Raw genomic sequence first — 16,495 nt, 5'->3', positions numbered from 1 at the left:
CTTAAATATGATTTAAAGTTTTTTAGAGCATGGCCAGTGGTGTTTTATTGGGGTACTCAGACCATTTCTTAAGCCAAAAAGAAAAGAAAAATTAAAAGAATTGGCCCACAAATTAGTAGAACCGTTACTCTGCAGAGTATCGGAAGAACGCTTGAAGCAACGCTATGTAGCAGCTTCTGGTTGGATGTCTTTTAAAAGATAAAAAACCAATTTTTTTTTCATTTTCTTTTCCTCTTTTCCCGGACTCTCTCTCTCCTTCCTCCCTCGACGAACCGATGAATCTCTTCTGATTCTTCAGTTTTCATAGATTTCCTTGAATCGATTGGTTTTTGCGGTGGACTTGCTCTAAGAGACCCTAAACCCCTCTGTTGTGTTGGCTTGTGACTTGCTCTTAGACAATCTCGATTCTCTCTCTCTCTATATTCGTCGAAGGCCGACGACGGCAAATTTCTCCGACAAGTCTCTGTTACTCATCAATCTCTTGGTTAGTAAGCTGAATTGGATTTAGCATCTATCGCCTTCCATTTGTTTTTTTTTCCATACTTTATTGACACAATCGCTTTGAATTCACATTTCTTCTTGGTGGTAGATAATAAAGCTATAATCCACATGTGGAATCGAGATGTGTAATAGTATAATCTGCTGTTGTTAGTTGTTTCTCTCGCGTAATAAAAATTTCAGTGATTGATTATTGCTTGTGGGAATGAGAATATCTTTGTTGTGTATTCTCTCGGTACACTATCCTTAAACCCTTTGGCTTATGCAATTGCATGATCTATGTGTGGAATTGAGATGATAGGTCAGTGTTGTTTTTTCCTCATATGATTGCTGGGCCAAAATTGCTCGTGACATATATCAAGGTATTAAACCCATCTTTTTGTTTCCTTGTTTCACTTCTTGTTCTGCAGTTTTGCTAGTTTTGATCTAATATTTGCTTTCAGTTTTTGTTTGAACAAGGTAATTCATTGAAACTGTGAATCTTGTTTGATTTAGATTAGGTGAAAATATTGAATGCTTGGTAGTTGTGAATGAATGAATCAGTGCTGAAGATTATAGGTGTGATAAGCTTTCTTCAACTGATATTTGTGTTGGTTCCTTTGGTTTTGTTTCATAAGTCTGTGCAAAGTTTTGTTCTCCCTCTGTGTGATTTATAGGCTGATTCTCTGTTCTACTGTTTTGTTCTTTGATCAAAGCTTGAATCGGTTTGTGTTATGTTCTGTTCTTTATCAATGTTATGCTTTGTTCTTTGATCCGTTTATGTTCTGTTATGTTCTTTGATCAAAGCTTGAATCGGTTTGTGTTATGTTCTGTTTTTTATCAATGTTATGCTTTGTTCTTTGATCCGTTTATGATTTGTTATGTTCTTTGATGAAAGCGTGAATCGGTTTGTGCTATGTTCTGTTCTGTATCAATGTTATGCTTTGTTCTTTGATCCGTTTATGTTCTTTGATGAAAGCTTGGATCGGTTTGTGTTATGTTCTGTTTCAATTTTCTACGCTTTTTCATCAATTTGATTTGTTCTACTGTTTTTGTTGAGGTTTAATGGTTGAGCTGTGAAAGAAGCTGGAGGGAAGACTAGTGAGCCTGAGATTTTCCTGCATCAACTGATTCTCGATATGTATGTCTCAATCCTCAAGGCTTACACATCATATGTTTTATATGGCATTGTTTAGGATTTGAATGTCTGAGTTTTTTTTTATGATTACTGCAAGTATTGAGAGAATGAGCACATAATTTTTTTCAACTTGTAAAGCAGTTTCTGTTTTATGATTGAGAAACTTATGAAGGTTTTTCTAGTGGAAGATGATTTTGGTTTAAGTTCTTATTAGGTTGCTTAAATTAGTTTAATATTAATTATATGATTAATTTATTTTTGAGTAACCCATATGGGTTATTCCATTGGCCATGGTCTTAGATAAGAGGTTTTAGAAACTTTGGAGAGAATTATTACATTATCTAAGAAACTCATCAAATTAAATAATAATAATAGGATAATTTTCATTGTAAGAAACTTATATTAAGATCTATTGATGGAGAATCCCTTATAAGGCTGTTAAAAGGTGCTAGAAAATAGTTACTCGTCTATTTCAAAACGTCTGTTTTTTCGTTTGTTTTTTCTAATTTCAATGCAAGACGTTGTTGGAGCTATACCAAACATACACATTTTTAGGGTTAGGTACTAAATAAAAGGCAGATTTAGTTTGTCATAACTTTTTTGGGTGTGTAATAAGTATCATACAAATCGCAGGGATTTAGGATCATCATCTTATATGTGTTTAGTCGCTATAACATGTGCGAATAAAAAGTATCTTCAAGTACAAGTAATAAACCTCTATACTTTTTACTGATCCTAATCCAATAACTACTTATAAATTTCTATGTCTACATCGGAATCACTTGTTAATATGCAAATTATGGCTATATGACATGATTGGGTAGATACGAAGAATTAGCAAACAACTTAAAAGAGAATAAAGGAGCAACTCAATTATTTATAGTCAAGTAAAAGAAAATTCTATGCTGATATATTCGATGTACCAAGGTAGCCCTCTCACAAAATAAGTGTCTCAAAGCCATTGAGCATAATTGACTCTTCAAAGGAAGATAGGACACGTCTTACGTCTCTTTTGCCCTTTTGAATTATTTTAACTTCACCTTCGACTACATATGTGGAATAACTACTACACAACAATTTTAGCTGGTATTGATTCCTCAATGGCTCAATAAAGAAAGTAAATAAATAAGCAAACCATTTTGTAATCATTGATTAATGTGTGATTAGATGGACGCGAAGAGATAAACTTAAAATGTCTACTAAAACCTAACATATACACTTGTTTAAAATATGATAAAGGAACGGTGACACTCCAAAGGTACAAAACAATACTATCTTTTAAACTAATTAAGTATGATTAACTACATTATTAAAGGATTGCTATGTCAAGTAGTTGTTGCTAAATTATGCACTGCCACTAATTAATCTATTATTACCAACAATTAGATAACCAAGAGACAAGATTCTGTCGGTTATATCCATGCAATGAACAAAAACTATATAATTAAGAAGATTTAGAATATATCTATCGTATCATTGATGAGTTTACCACGAATACGTAAACCTTATCTATGTACATAATTTTTTTAGAGTCCACTAATTCATATTTACATTCCTTTTAATATGTTATCTCATACGTTAACTAGGAACAAATTAAATACACATACAATAATTGAAATGATATACAACGAAAAATTGTCATAGCTACCCCGTAATGATGAATCCTATATTTCTATAGAATAGATGATAGTATGATACATATCATGAATCCAACCAAACCCAGAATAAAAACGATTTGTTCTTGTCTGAATTTTTAAATAACATAGGATGTTTTGAAGAAACTTTAATGAAGAACATTTATCTTTGCAAGTTAGAGATATGACATGCAATTGACAAATAGTATATGTTTAAACGTCGTTATTTATTTTTATTTTTTGTAGGAATTCAAAATTTTCACCCTAGCTAGTTTTTTTCTTTACAAACGACAAACTTCGATAATCAATTTCAACGGTAAATTAATAATGTTAAGTTAGGTTTAAATTTGTGAAATGGGTAGCGAATCAAATGATTTAGAAAAACTATATTATATGAGATACAACATCATACATCAATCGATCCGTTTTGTTACAAGTAGAGGAAACCGAAACGGTTCTCTCAAATTAATTTATTACAGAATCGAACTTAGCAGATGAAAAATAGGGTTCACTGCACCAGATCATTACCCACTTCCCCTAATCTCCTCCCCTTGAAAAATTAACATGTAATAATAATTAATCAAGATTAATCAAAAATCACTGCTTGTTGTTCAAGAGAGCTGCTCTAAGCTCAGCCGGGTCAATCTCGTTGGAACCGGTTTCGGGTCTGTAATAACCGGTTTTGGGATCAGGAACCCAAGAAATCTTCTTGGTCGATTCTTCAACTCCCTTCTTCTTCATCGCAGCCGAAGCAACAGCTCCACTTCTTCCACCGCTCCCTTGCACCGCCGTTGCCGCATACCCGCGTCTGTTTAAACAAAAAAAGAAACGATACCGTTTAGAAAAACAGAGCATAACTACAAAACAAAACGAAACAGAGCATAACTACCAAAAAACAGAACGTAGAGAAGCTTACCGGAAGATAGCATTGGAGAGTTCGTGAGAGACGAAAGCAGATACGATCTTAACGTTGGATAGAGAACGAGCCATTTCTTGTAGTAATATGGTTTCTTGAAAGAGAGGAAAAAAAACAGACAATATAAAGTTCGAAACTTTTTTTTTTTTTGTTTTGCTTCTTTTTGTCGCCGCCGCAGAAGAAGAGATTTATCCGAGGCAGCGAGATTGAAGAAACTTTGGTTTCGTCTGTGTTCTCTCTCTCTTTCAAGGTTTGATAGAATGGCTTGTAGAGATGAGAAGAGAGGAAGGGGAGAGGAAGGTTTATATAGTAGTAGTGAAGGGAAGAAGAGAGAGAGGAAGTGACTCCGAAATTGTTGTCTTCTCAGTTTACCATAAACGACTGCGTCAATTCTGGCCTTTGAGTCTTTGTTGACCCATAATTAGACTTTTTTGTTTTAAATATAAGCCTTGGTTAATTAGGTTTTAAATGTGTGACTACGGAACTTTAACATAGTATGTTTTACGTAAAAATAATAATATTTCTTTATTTAGAAAATGCAAATTTTTAGATTTTTTTTCCAGTCAAATTAGTATTTCATGATTATTATCTTTTTTTTTGGGTGTGTGTCAAAGTATGTATTAAAGTTTTTATATGCCGAACAAAGAATCTGATTTCACTTGGAAATTGTTAAAACTATATTTAAGAAAAACAGAAAACGATTATATTCGTATGCTTAGGTATTTTTTACTTCTTTTTAAAATAACACTTGAAAGGAACGAACTTAAATGAATATATTATACGAACGGTTTAATGATTGAGGCTAATCAACATGTAGACGTGTAAATTAGGCAAAGTCAGAGTCGAATAAAATTATGAATTGTGTTTTAGAATGTCAAGATTCCATTGGTTAAGTTCCTACTTTGAAGTATTATTAAAATAACGTTGAGTGTATAAGGAAAAAAAATATAGTATGTAGTATGTACTATTCTTTTCCCTCTATATTAGAAAGGATGATTTTCTAAGATTTTTACAAAGATTAAAAAAATAATTAATGTTTAGTTATAAATATATTTTTATTTATAATAACATATTTCTTATAATTATTAACTAATAGTAGTTTATTAAAATTTTAAATTATTAATTAATGAATATTGAGATTTATAATTTTATATTATTAATTAATAAAAATATAGAAAATTAATTTTTGTGATACAAGATAAATTTATAAAACATCATCTATTATAATATATTATTAGAGGAAGTAATAAATTACGTGTATGGTATTTTTGAGGCGGTGGAGGTTCTCTCGACGACCACTTGCATCGTGAAAGGGTTCTTTGATTCCTGGTTTCGCCCCCAGCTTCTTGGCATCACGACACACGAGCATCTTGTTTCTTTTTTTCCTTGGTAATGGTTTCGCATCTTGCATGGTTCCTCTTTCTTTCCTGTTGCATTTCTCGAGATGCTAGCTATGATTTTATAATGTTACTATCATTAAATACATAGAAAATTAGAAACCCAAAGCATATAGTATGAATTACGTACATATAGATTACAAAATGATCACACCTAACTAAATTAATCAATCTATGGTAGCATCACGGTGAAGAACCAATTGGTTCCAATCATTCTACTGTGATAATGTTAATAATAGGTCATCCTTACAAAAGACTACGATAAGAATATCAAATCTTTTACATGTTTTGGAGACTAATTTGGATAATTGGTCAGGGATTTCTTAGTTACAAAAACCTAGATGACCAATCATAAGACACAATTATTTAAAAATATACTGTACAATTTTTTGTTTGTGATATGATTAAATATTTGTTTCTTATTATTGAAAATAGCTTTTAAAATTAATATTCTTAATTTCTTAACTACTTTTTCTATATATTAACACTTTTAATGCAAATATACTAATAAAACATTTTTTTCTGCATATGTTACAATCATTTGATTTAAATGTCTCTTAGCTTTTAGTTTCATTTTGTTTTTCCTGTGCGCTATTCTATTCAGTATCTTCTACTTCTACATATTATCATAACCCTAGTGTTGGAATGCCAAAAAGATATACTACTATGAGCAAAAAATAATTTAATGCTTTGGGGGGTAAGGACAGGCTGTAATGTTAGGCGGTTGGTATATGAACTGAGAACATGTCGTTTGGTTTCGGTCCATCTATACACCACCAGGAAAACATTCGTGATGTCTTTTTTGGCTTTTGCATGTTCTTGTTCTCTAATCTCTACCTTTTTGTTTTATTCGGTCAAAATCTCAAACTCTTCTCTTTTGCATGGCTTACCCGAAAGTTACTTGTCATGTGAATTTTGAATACGAAACTAGTATATATATATATATATATATATATATATATAAATAATAGATATATATTAAAATTATATATGTTTATATATATATATAAACATTAAAATAATCGTTATCAACTACCCAATTTATATAAAATAACTGAATTCCAACCATCCAAATTTTCTAGAGTTTTGCATTTTGAATCTGCAACAATAATGGGCCAATTAATTATTAAAAACCCCAAATGGGTGAAACCACTAAATCCGAGGCTTTTTCTTAGTGGGCCTGTTATCTTCATCGATATCTATTCGTGTCTCGTGATTATGCAGATTATGGGATAATTAAGCATTCATGTTTGTTTTAGTTTTGTGCTGTCCTGTCAGTAAATGCTATCATAAAAACACGAATACAGTTGCGATATATAGAGTTGGTAACGACTAACGAGACTCTCAAACCCTAATCCTACCTACAGCTTCAAAAACAACTGATCCCAAATTATACACAAATTTAACATTGCATTAATCCAGAACTGTATGGTTTAAATCTTATAATAGAGTAATCAATCTAGTCCTAGCTACTTAATTAACAACAAGAACCGACTACAATGCCCGTCTCTCTATTAGATAAAAAGATGACGAATTAGTTTAAATATCTAATAACAAATCACCTACATATATATATATATATATGTATAGCAGTCTAGCAGAATCGGTAGAATTACTAAAAGGTCTAACACGATTAGACGATCTTGCGTATCTCTCTACATTATCTTTGGCGCTAAGACCTTGGTTTGATAAACATGTTGCATAATCATGTGTGTTATTTTCGTATAAGTTAAAAACCTGATTTATCTCTCTAATAAAAAGAATAGTATAATTTGTTCATCAGTCAATTATATTCTAGTCCACATAAATTTATAATACATTTACAATATATAGTTTCTATGCGCGTTGTCCTTGGAAAATTATTGCCAATAATTATTGTATAATGTCTGGCTGTTTAATTACGGCATAACAAAGAGCAAATGTCAAATAATTTCAAAATGTCCCCTACATTATAATTTACAACTACGTAAAAAACGAGAAAGCATTTTAAAAGCCCCCGTAGTTTCCATTTCCATGATCATACCACATCGGTAGAGATCTAACCAACATTTAAAGCTTGAATTTTTTACCGCCAAGTTTATTGATGAATTAAAGTTGTGCCCCAGTTTTTTTTTTTGTGCAAACCGTACTTTAATTGATTTAAACCGGGGTTGGTACAAGGTTTACCAAGTTGTGCCCCGGTTAAAAATGTTTTTTCCTTCCATTTATTTGTGTCGATCTTGTACAGTTGGATGCAATTTAATGGCTTAAAAGTATCGCGAACCATTCTGATTTACATGAAACTTCATCATCAACAAGGCCGACAGACTTTTAAATTAACTTTGATGTGTCAGTGGCTTGAATAAGCACATATTCATTAAAATTGTAATACCAAATTTTTGTTGGCGAAAAAGTCAGCTAGAGACACATACCAAGTAAATAAATTCCTCGTTGAAGATATAACACTCGATCGGAGGAGAAGGTAATGTTATATGAAACTCAGAAAAGATATATATACCTCTTGTAAGTGGCAGACCCAATTTTTCTCTGCCCAGGTAAAAAAAGTAAGTAAAATTTATCATTTTTAATATAAATATAAAATATCATACAACATCTAAAACCTGTCTTTCACGAAAATTCTACACATGATCACGCAATAAAATGATTATAAATTTATAATTACAGATCGTTCATCTTTTAAAAGTCATAAATTGTATTGCAATTCTAAATTGTATTTTGAAACAGGTACTGTTTCGGAGTGTCCTAACCCCTTGACGCAGAAGAGGAGCTTCATAATCATAAGCCTCCAAGCCATGGCAAAAGGTACCATGCTAAGACCGAGATCATAAGCTACAATGATTATGCTGATGTTAAATATGGTGATGATGGTTTTGAGAAATTTCTTATGGGGAGTATCAAAAAGTCTCCTACTGCTACTAGAATTCTTGTTGTTCATAAGTATTGTGACAATCTTAGATACAGAAAAGTCTATTGTCCAAAAGATTCAGCTGAGGAAGGTTATGGTCATTTTTTATTGCTCACCGGCTATAGTGTCGAATGCAATGGTGTTCCATCTTGGGAGGCTTAGGATACCAAGGGTACCAGGCATAGAGACAAGGGTTATATACTAGACGTAATAACATTGTTACCAACTTTCTCGTTATGCATCTAATATCATATGAGGTAATTGTTGTTGTGTTCTTTCAAAATAAATGTGATTTGTGTTGGATATTTCATTGATCTGAGTTGAAATTGCCATTACTTTGATAGAGTATAAGGATTTGCCATGGTTACCACCAGTGTTGGAAGTTTTTAAATACCCTTGTCTTGGAAGATTTTATTTTTCTCTCTGCTTGAATGACAAGTTTTAAAAGCTTGAATCACAATTCATTGGTTAAGAATAAATACTAAGGTTAAAAAATTAGGCCAATTTTTTTCTAACTAAAAAAAACTTCTTCTTTCATTGTGAGCTAATGGACTTATGATGTTACAATAAAATTAAAGGATTTTAAATTACTAAAATATTATGTTATTAAACTAAATTGGACTGGATACAAATATACAAAACTCATCATCTTAAAGAAATTTATAAAATTTGGAGAGGTCAGCTGACCTTTCTTGGATACACGTACGTTCGCGGTTGCCCCTTGTTAATATTATCATCATGTATTCCCACCTTATACTCAAACTCAATCGATCTTTCACCATCTTTAAAAAATATCAATAATAAAAAAATTGTTAACAAAATATTTTTAAATTTTAAATATGTTAAACTAAAATCGGAATTAGCATCCCATACTTAAGGTCCATAAGTGTTGGTTTTATGTTTATACTTATCAAAATATAGCGGAATCGGTGCAAACATGTTTCTCTTTGAGGTGAAAGCTCTAACACAATTGGATGATCTTGCTATATATACATTATCTTTGGTGCTAAGACCTTGGTTTGATAAACTAAGCCTTTTGATAAACTAAGTTGCATAATAATGTTTGTAAATCTGATTTATCTCTCTAATAATTTTTTTTTTGATCATTATTCATCAGTCAACCCTACTCCAATAATAGGTTGAGGATATATAATTTGTACGCACGTTGTCCTTGGAAAATGATTAGTGGCAAACCATTAAATTAGTGCCAAAAACTATAGTATTAATTTGTGTCTGGTTTAAGTGACAATGAGCATATTTCAGATTATTTTCAAAATGTTCCTTAAGCTATACATTAGACCCACGTAAAATAATTCAACTATTATTTTGGTAGTTAATTAAGTTCGTTTTTAATGGTTATCTTTAGGAAAATAGTATAGTTAATTAAGTTCGTTTTTAATGGTTATCTTTAGGAAAATAATATTAGACTAGATCATTATCCGTGCAATAGCACAAGTTAAACTTTATTTTATACAAAAATTGTGTATATTTTTTTATGTTAAGATAATTTTTGATTTTTTATTAGTTTTTAAACAATCTCATCATATACTCTTAACATTTTACATTTAACATGTCGTCTATTATAAAAATTATAACTCATTTTATCATATAACACATTACATAAAAACCGTGTCTGCTATAAATATGTTAAATATATTTATTAAAAAAAATTAGAGTATTTTTGGAAGTTTTCTTTTGATATGTTAAATATTTATCATATTCTATAAAAATATCAAGTTAAGCTTGAACATTAGAATTTACTAAGAAACTGTTTTTCCTTGATCGAACTTGAAAGTCAAATTCTCCATCATTTATAAACACAAATCCACAATTTTTTGCTTATTTGTAAGGAGATGGTGTATAATAAGTGTAATTTAATTAATAAAGGTTATAAACCCAAAATTTTGTTAGAAAAATATAATTATGGTTTGTTAATGAAAAATAATTTTAATAACGGTATGTTAAATGATTTTTGGATTTAACCTGTAACCCAATATATCATAAATGGACTAAGAATAATAATTTTTCTTATTTGGTTATTTGAATAATTACTACAATTGGTTGTAAATTTTATTAGACATTAATACCTTTAGTGAAAATAAAATGTAGGTTAATTTGTAATTATATAGACTATACTTAATATATAGACTATAGACTATACTTAATTATATAGACTATACTAAATCTTTTGTCAAAAAAAAAAAAGACTATACTTAATCTTGTGTACTTCCCAATTAACATATATGCTGTGTACTTCTGAATTACTTAAGACTAGATTTTAACCCGCACCGAGGAACGATTGTTTAACTATTTTTTTTAAATTGTAGTTATATATATATATTTATTGTTTAATTTTATATAATTATATTTTGGTTGTCAATTTTAGGACTTGACCGTAATATACCGCGAGATAGTTTTTTTTATATAATCGTAATTTAATCAATTTAATATTATATATGTAATATTCTCATATTAATAAAACAAACAAATGAAATGATGAATTACCCGTATTGGCTCGCCATTTGACCCCGTCCATAATAAAATATTATCAATCTAGAATTGAGTATCTTTTGAAATTGTCAACATGTAAATCATCAAAAGTTTGCATTCTAGGATTTACTCCGTGTTGTACTATAAGACAATTTTTGTTCTTAAACTATTATTAATCTTTAAAAAAGCTTATGAAGTATGTGGAATATGATTAGGAAAACATAAAAATTAAATAAATGAGGATGTTATTCAAAGTATAATGTAAATCAATAACTTTACTCACGAATTTGACAATCCATAAAACATATTGACAAAATCATGGATCCTAAGTCCTAACACCCTAATATAGAAAAAAAAACAATATTAGAAAGGACAAAATATGAAAACAGGAAAAGTTAAAAATACATAATAGTAGCACATAAATAACCTTTTCATTGGAGTTTAACGTTGTCGTAGAAAAATTGGTTTGCTTATGAGAAATATTTGTAGTGGTTTTAAGAAAATGGGAGGGATTTTTCTTTGAGTGATTTCCAAAAGTCTTGGTTAGAAAATTGGAAATATTTTAAAGAAATCATCATTTCCATCATTTTCGATATGTTTTGTAAGATTTAGAAAATTATTTTGGAATATGCTAACATGTATGAATGTAAGTGCCGTAAAACTACATACCTTTTTTATATAAAAAAATCAATTGCTTATCAATTTAGTAATCTATCTTACTATTTTAAAATTCCATACACAATAATATATCGATTTAAAACTTGTAATAAAAAAAGGAAAATAGAAATTAATTTTGTTCAGATATTTTAGGAAAATATTAAAATGTTAACATATTTGAACAAAATTAATTTATATTTTCCTTTTTTTTATTACAAGTTTTAAATCTATATATTATTGTGTATGGAATTTTGTGAAAATGTTAATATATCTGAACCAAAATTAATTTCTATTTTATAATTCCATTCTGGACTAAATTAATTTCTTTAAAAAGTTCAGGAGCGGATTTAAGAGTTCAGTACTTCAATTCAATCCTAAAGTTTGGGGTATTTTCAATATTCAAAAGTAATATGGGCAAAATCTGCAAAAATCAACGAGAACTATATTTCAATTTTTAAAAATTAATTTTGAAAAGCCCTAAGCTTTCAAGGGAAGCCATTGATGCCTGGGGGAGAAGAAGAAGAAGAAGAAGAAGCCTCTTCAAATGCTCGCGCGAACTCTCTTCTGAAGTAGAATTATATTTTATTCCTCAGTCTCATTCCCTATCCGTCGAACTAATACTCCGAAGACGAAGATGGCGAGCAAGCTCAAAGTCGACGAACTCCGTTCAAAACTCGCCGAGCGTGGACTCAGTACTACCGGATTCAAAGCCGTTCTGGTATGTATCCCTCTCTATCTCTGTCTCTCTGAATCGATTTTGCATTTAACTCTTCTTCTCTGGTTTGTTAATTATTCGAATTTGCTTTTTGGTGTTTGTTTCGTGGTGTTTGTAGGTAGAGAGGCTTGAAGAGGCTATCGCAGAAGACACTAAGAAGGAAGAATCGAAGAGCAAGAGGAAAAGAAACAGAGATTCTTCTTCGGATGAGACTGATGAATCGAACAAATTGACTGCAATTGGCCAATTTCGTGGGATGATTGTGAAGGAGTTGCGCGAGGAAGCTAATAAGAGAGGCTTAGATACAACGGGAACCAAAAAGGAACTCCTTGAGAGACTCTGCAATGACGCCAATAACGACTCCAATGCACCAGTCAAATCTGGTAATGAGTTTGTTGATGTGAATTCGTTTATTGGGATTGTATTGTTTGTATTGGAAATGTTCTTATTGTGTTTGTATTAAAGGGATAGATGAAGCTGAAGATGACAAAAATGGGTTTGAAGAGGACAAGAAAGAAGAGAAAATCGTAACTGCGACAAAGAAGGGTGCAGCTGTGTTGGATCAATGGATTCCTGATCAGATAAAGAACCAGTACCATGTTCTACAAAGAGTAAGGATTGTGAATTTAATCTTGAGTTTTGTATCTTATTGTGTTCATGAATGTTGGTTAGAAACTGGATTTTTTTTGTTGAATACTGCAGGGTGATGATGTTTATGATGCTATTTTAAATCAGACAAATGTCAGGGATAACAATAACAAGTTCTTTGTCCTACAAGTCCTAGGTCAGTCTTCAAAGACCTTAAAAAATTAAATTTCCTTGTTGCTTCTGTTTTTGCTACTTTCCAAGATTATTAAGACAATAGCTGTCTTGTATGAGTATCAGAATTTCTATTGAAGCAGTTACAGCATTTGATGACTCTTTGTCATTCTTCATGGTTCTCTCTTCTTCATTGTCCAATTGTGCAGAGTCGGATACAAAAAAGACATACATGGTTTACTTCAGATGGGGAAGAGTTGGTGTGAAAGGACAAAGTAAGTTAGATGGACCGTATGACTCATGGGATCGTGCTATTGAAATATTTACCAATAAGTTCTGTGACAAGACAAAGAATTATTGGTCTGATAGAATGGAATTTATTCCTCATCCCAAGTTCTATACATGGCTCGAAATGGATTATGGAAAAGAGGAAAACGATTCACCGGTGAGTGTTTTGGAGTCCTTTCTTAAAATTTGTTGTGTGGTATGATATCCAAAGGATCAGCTGCAATAAGGTTTTGAGTGCATATCTACTTTTTTGCTTTTCAAATCGAACTCACTTTTTTTCCCCTGTTTAATTGCAATTGTAATTTTTTCTCATTGTTCAAATGTGCACAACCTCATAGTTCACAATTCTTTTTACTCAGGTCAATGATATTCCCAGTTCATCTTCCGAAGTTAAACCTGAAAATTCAAAACTAGATACTCGGGTTGCCAAGTTCATTTCTCTTATATGTAATGTCAGCATGATGGCTGAGCACATGATGGAAATAGGTTCGTGAGTCTTACTTTTATCACTTCATTCAAGTGAGAGTATACATTGGAAACATTAGCAGTGGTTGAGATTCCTTTGCTTTTATTTTTGATACACTATTTCTTAGTTCTGGTCTCCCTTTATATGATTTTTACTTCCTACCTTTTGGCCTGCCCATTCGTTTGTCATAATCCTCTTACATATATTCAAAATTCGTAACTGAAGGATATAACGCTAACAAATTGCCACTTGGCAAGATAAGCAAGTCCACAATTTCAAAGGTAATATAGTATCTATTTGGTCTCAATTGTGTAGATTATAGTTTGTTGTGATATCACATAATAGCTTCTCTTTGATCTATCTAGGGTTATGAAGTGTTGAAGAGAATATCGGAGGTGATTGACCGGTTTGATAGAAAGAGGCTTGAGGAACTGAGTGGGTAGGCCTTTTGTTAATCGCTATACTATGTGTCGCTTTTAGTTGAGTACATAATTGTTTCGCACAAAAGATCTTAGTTTTGAGTTAGTCTAACTTTGTGTCATTGTTGATGCAGAGAGTTCTATACTGTGATACCACATGATTTTGGTTTTAAGAAAATGAGTAAGTACATATACAGTTTACATCTGTGCTAAAGTTTAAGATTATATTTTATAACTAAACATTCACTAACGTCTAAATTCTGAGTTGTAACAGGTCAGTTTGTTATCGACACTCCTCAAAAGTTGAAACAGAAAATAGAAATGGTAATTCTTTCTACTGTCCTACATGGCTACATGACTAGTTTTGGTCTTCAGGAAATTAATGGTTGGGTGCTATATGTTTTGTGTTGTAATTAATATATCACTTTATAATGTAAGGTTGAAGCATTAGGTGAAATTGAACTCGCGACAAAGTTGTTGTCGGTCGACCGGGGATTGCAGGTAAGTCAGTCAGTCTGTGTGTTTTGAAGGCACACAATCACTCTTTCATATAGTTCCTTAATGATATAACATTATTCTTTTGCAATGGCTGTAGGATGATCCTTTATATTATCACTACCAGCAACTTAATTGTGGTTTGACGCCAGTAGGAGCCGACTCAGAGGAGTTCTCTATGGTAATTTTTTGTTTTGTGAACTTTAAATGAGCATCTTTGATACTCGAATATTACAACATGTCTGTGTTTAAAACCTTTTGCTGTCTACTCCTTAAAAACCAAAATCAGGTTGCCAGTTACATGGAGAACACTCATGCAAAAACGCATTCGGGATACACAGTTGAGATTGCTCAACTATTTAGAGCTTCAAGAGGTGTTGAAGCTGACAGATTCCAACAGGTATGTTATGGTATTTCAAGCTTGTCATCAGTACTGTACATATTATTCTGATTTTTCATTTTGGCACTCTTGAGACTTTAATTTTTCTTGGTAGTTTTCAAGTTCGAAGAACAGGATGCTACTCTGGCATGGGTCACGTCTCACTAACTGGGCCGGTATTTTATCTCAAGGTAACAAGTTTCTCCGTTTTTTTCTTTTCTGTCTCTTACTCTCCCTTTTTTTTGATCCTTCGTTGTTGAGGGATTTTCAAATTTCAATTGCATACTAAATATAACTTCTATGAGGCACCAAACAGGTCTCCGGATAGCTCCTCCTGAAGCGCCTGTAACTGGTTACATGTTTGGAAAAGGAGTTTACTTTGCTGATATGTTCTCGAAGAGCGCGAACTATTGCTATGCTAACCACGGGTCTAATGACGGCGTTCTGCTCCTCTGTGAGGTATGCTCTCTTCTTCTCTTATTGCTCATTTCACACGGAAATCAACAAAACTCATATTTATCAACAGGACCTTGGTATCGCATCCAACATAGATCCCTTTCTGTTTCCTAATGATATAAACTTCTGTAGGTTGCTTTGGGAGACATGAATGAACTCCTATATTCAGATTATAACGCGGATAATTTACCCCCGGGGAAGCTAAGGTACGCGGATAATCTCTTTCATATATCATCACACAAGTTCCTTATTACAAACCGCAATAAATTATGGTTTACGGTTTATGCACTGACTGATGATGGTTGCAGCACAAAAGGTGTGGGGAAAACAGCACCAAACCCATCGGAGGCTCAAACACTAGAAGACGGTGTTGTTGTTCCACTAGGCAAACCAGTGGAAAGTTCATCCTCCAAGGTTTTTTATTTCGCTTCAACACATTCACACAATCTTAGTAAACAAACTCTCCCAAATTGAAAGTCAACTTTAGTAAATTGATTTTAATTAAATTTTGCAGGGGATGTTGTTGTACAACGAATATATAGTCTACAATGTGGAACAAATCAAGATGCGTTATGTGATCCAAGTCAAGTTCAACTACAAGCACTAAAACTTATGTATAAAGCTTTTGAACATCATCATCTAATGATCAAAATCCCAGCAATTTTATCTTTTAACAAATTATTCGAGTAGCTTTTGTATTTTGGCTTGGGATTTTGTCACCCAATGATTTGAAATTCTAATTGCACTGCTTTTCAAACTCTCCTAATCAAATTTTGCACCTAAGTTCTTAGGTTTTTGACGAGGAAAAACCGGTTTAATCGTACATTGGTCCGCAAAACCGTAAATCATGTCTACTTTTATCCGGTTAAGTTGGTACAAAATTAAGACACTCTGAAACTCGAAT

General features: G+C 31.8%; 2 protein-coding genes and 1 long non-coding RNA gene across 4 annotated transcripts; 2 read left to right on the top strand and 1 right to left on the bottom strand.

Moving 5' to 3' along the window:
- Positions 1-31: 31 nt before the first annotated feature.
- Positions 32-1,818, top strand: LOC104707863 (uncharacterized). Its single transcript, XR_015563205.1, has 3 exons — positions 32-484; positions 590-860; positions 1,538-1,818. It is a non-coding gene; the product is annotated as an uncharacterized LOC104707863 (long non-coding RNA).
- Positions 1,819-3,620: 1,802 nt separating this feature from the next.
- Positions 3,621-4,631, bottom strand: LOC104707862 (protein SENESCENCE-ASSOCIATED GENE 21, mitochondrial). The gene is made up of 2 exons (XM_010424300.3): positions 4,166-4,631; positions 3,621-4,057 (listed from the first exon to the last, which is right to left on the bottom strand). The coding sequence occupies exons 1-2, from the start codon at positions 4,237-4,239 to the stop codon at positions 3,847-3,849; spliced, it is 285 nt and encodes a 94-aa protein (XP_010422602.1). The 5' UTR covers positions 4,240-4,631; the 3' UTR covers positions 3,621-3,846.
- Positions 4,632-11,974: 7,343 nt separating this feature from the next.
- LOC104707861 (poly [ADP-ribose] polymerase 2-like) lies at positions 11,975-16,357 on the top strand. 2 transcript variants are annotated; one of them, XM_087462698.1, is made up of 18 exons: positions 11,975-12,332; positions 12,448-12,712; positions 12,795-12,940; positions 13,032-13,113; positions 13,298-13,533; positions 13,736-13,862; positions 14,068-14,123; positions 14,208-14,281; positions 14,396-14,442; positions 14,536-14,585; positions 14,700-14,762; positions 14,857-14,937; positions 15,046-15,156; positions 15,251-15,326; positions 15,452-15,594; positions 15,724-15,797; positions 15,900-16,005; positions 16,106-16,357. In XM_087462698.1, the coding sequence occupies exons 1-18, from the start codon at positions 12,249-12,251 to the stop codon at positions 16,196-16,198; spliced, it is 1,914 nt and encodes a 637-aa protein (XP_087318824.1). In that variant the 5' UTR covers positions 11,975-12,248; the 3' UTR covers positions 16,199-16,357. The 2 variants fall into 2 exon arrangements, with proteins under 2 accessions (XP_087318824.1, XP_087318825.1); XM_087462699.1 differs by having other exon boundaries at positions 12,057-12,332; positions 12,801-12,940.
- The last annotated feature ends 138 nt before the right edge of the window (positions 16,358-16,495 follow it).

The sequence above is a fragment of the Camelina sativa genome, chromosome 8, assembly GCF_030686135.1.
Source record: "Camelina sativa cultivar CO46 ecotype springtype chromosome 8, ASM3068613v1".
Taxonomy (NCBI): domain Eukaryota; kingdom Viridiplantae; phylum Streptophyta; class Magnoliopsida; order Brassicales; family Brassicaceae; genus Camelina; species Camelina sativa.
Note: the sequence above shows the minus strand (reverse complement) of the source record. Positions and strands in the feature narration are given on the sequence as shown.

Coding starts and splice junctions, on each gene's coding strand:
- LOC104707862 (XM_010424300.3), bottom strand. CDS start 4,239: ATGGCTCGTTCTCTATCCAACGTTAAGATCGTATCTGCTTTCGTCTCT. Junction 4,058..4,165: donor CTCTCCAATGCTATCTTCCG/GTAAGCTTCTCT, acceptor TTGTTTAAACAG/ACGCGGGTATGCGGCAACGG.
- LOC104707861 (XM_087462698.1), top strand. CDS start 12,249: ATGGCGAGCAAGCTCAAAGTCGACGAACTCCGTTCAAAACTCGCCGAG. Junction 14,586..14,699: donor TGAAACAGAAAATAGAAATG/GTAATTCTTTCT, acceptor TTATAATGTAAG/GTTGAAGCATTAGGTGAAAT. Junction 15,157..15,250: donor AAGCTGACAGATTCCAACAG/GTATGTTATGGT, acceptor TTTTCTTGGTAG/TTTTCAAGTTCGAAGAACAG.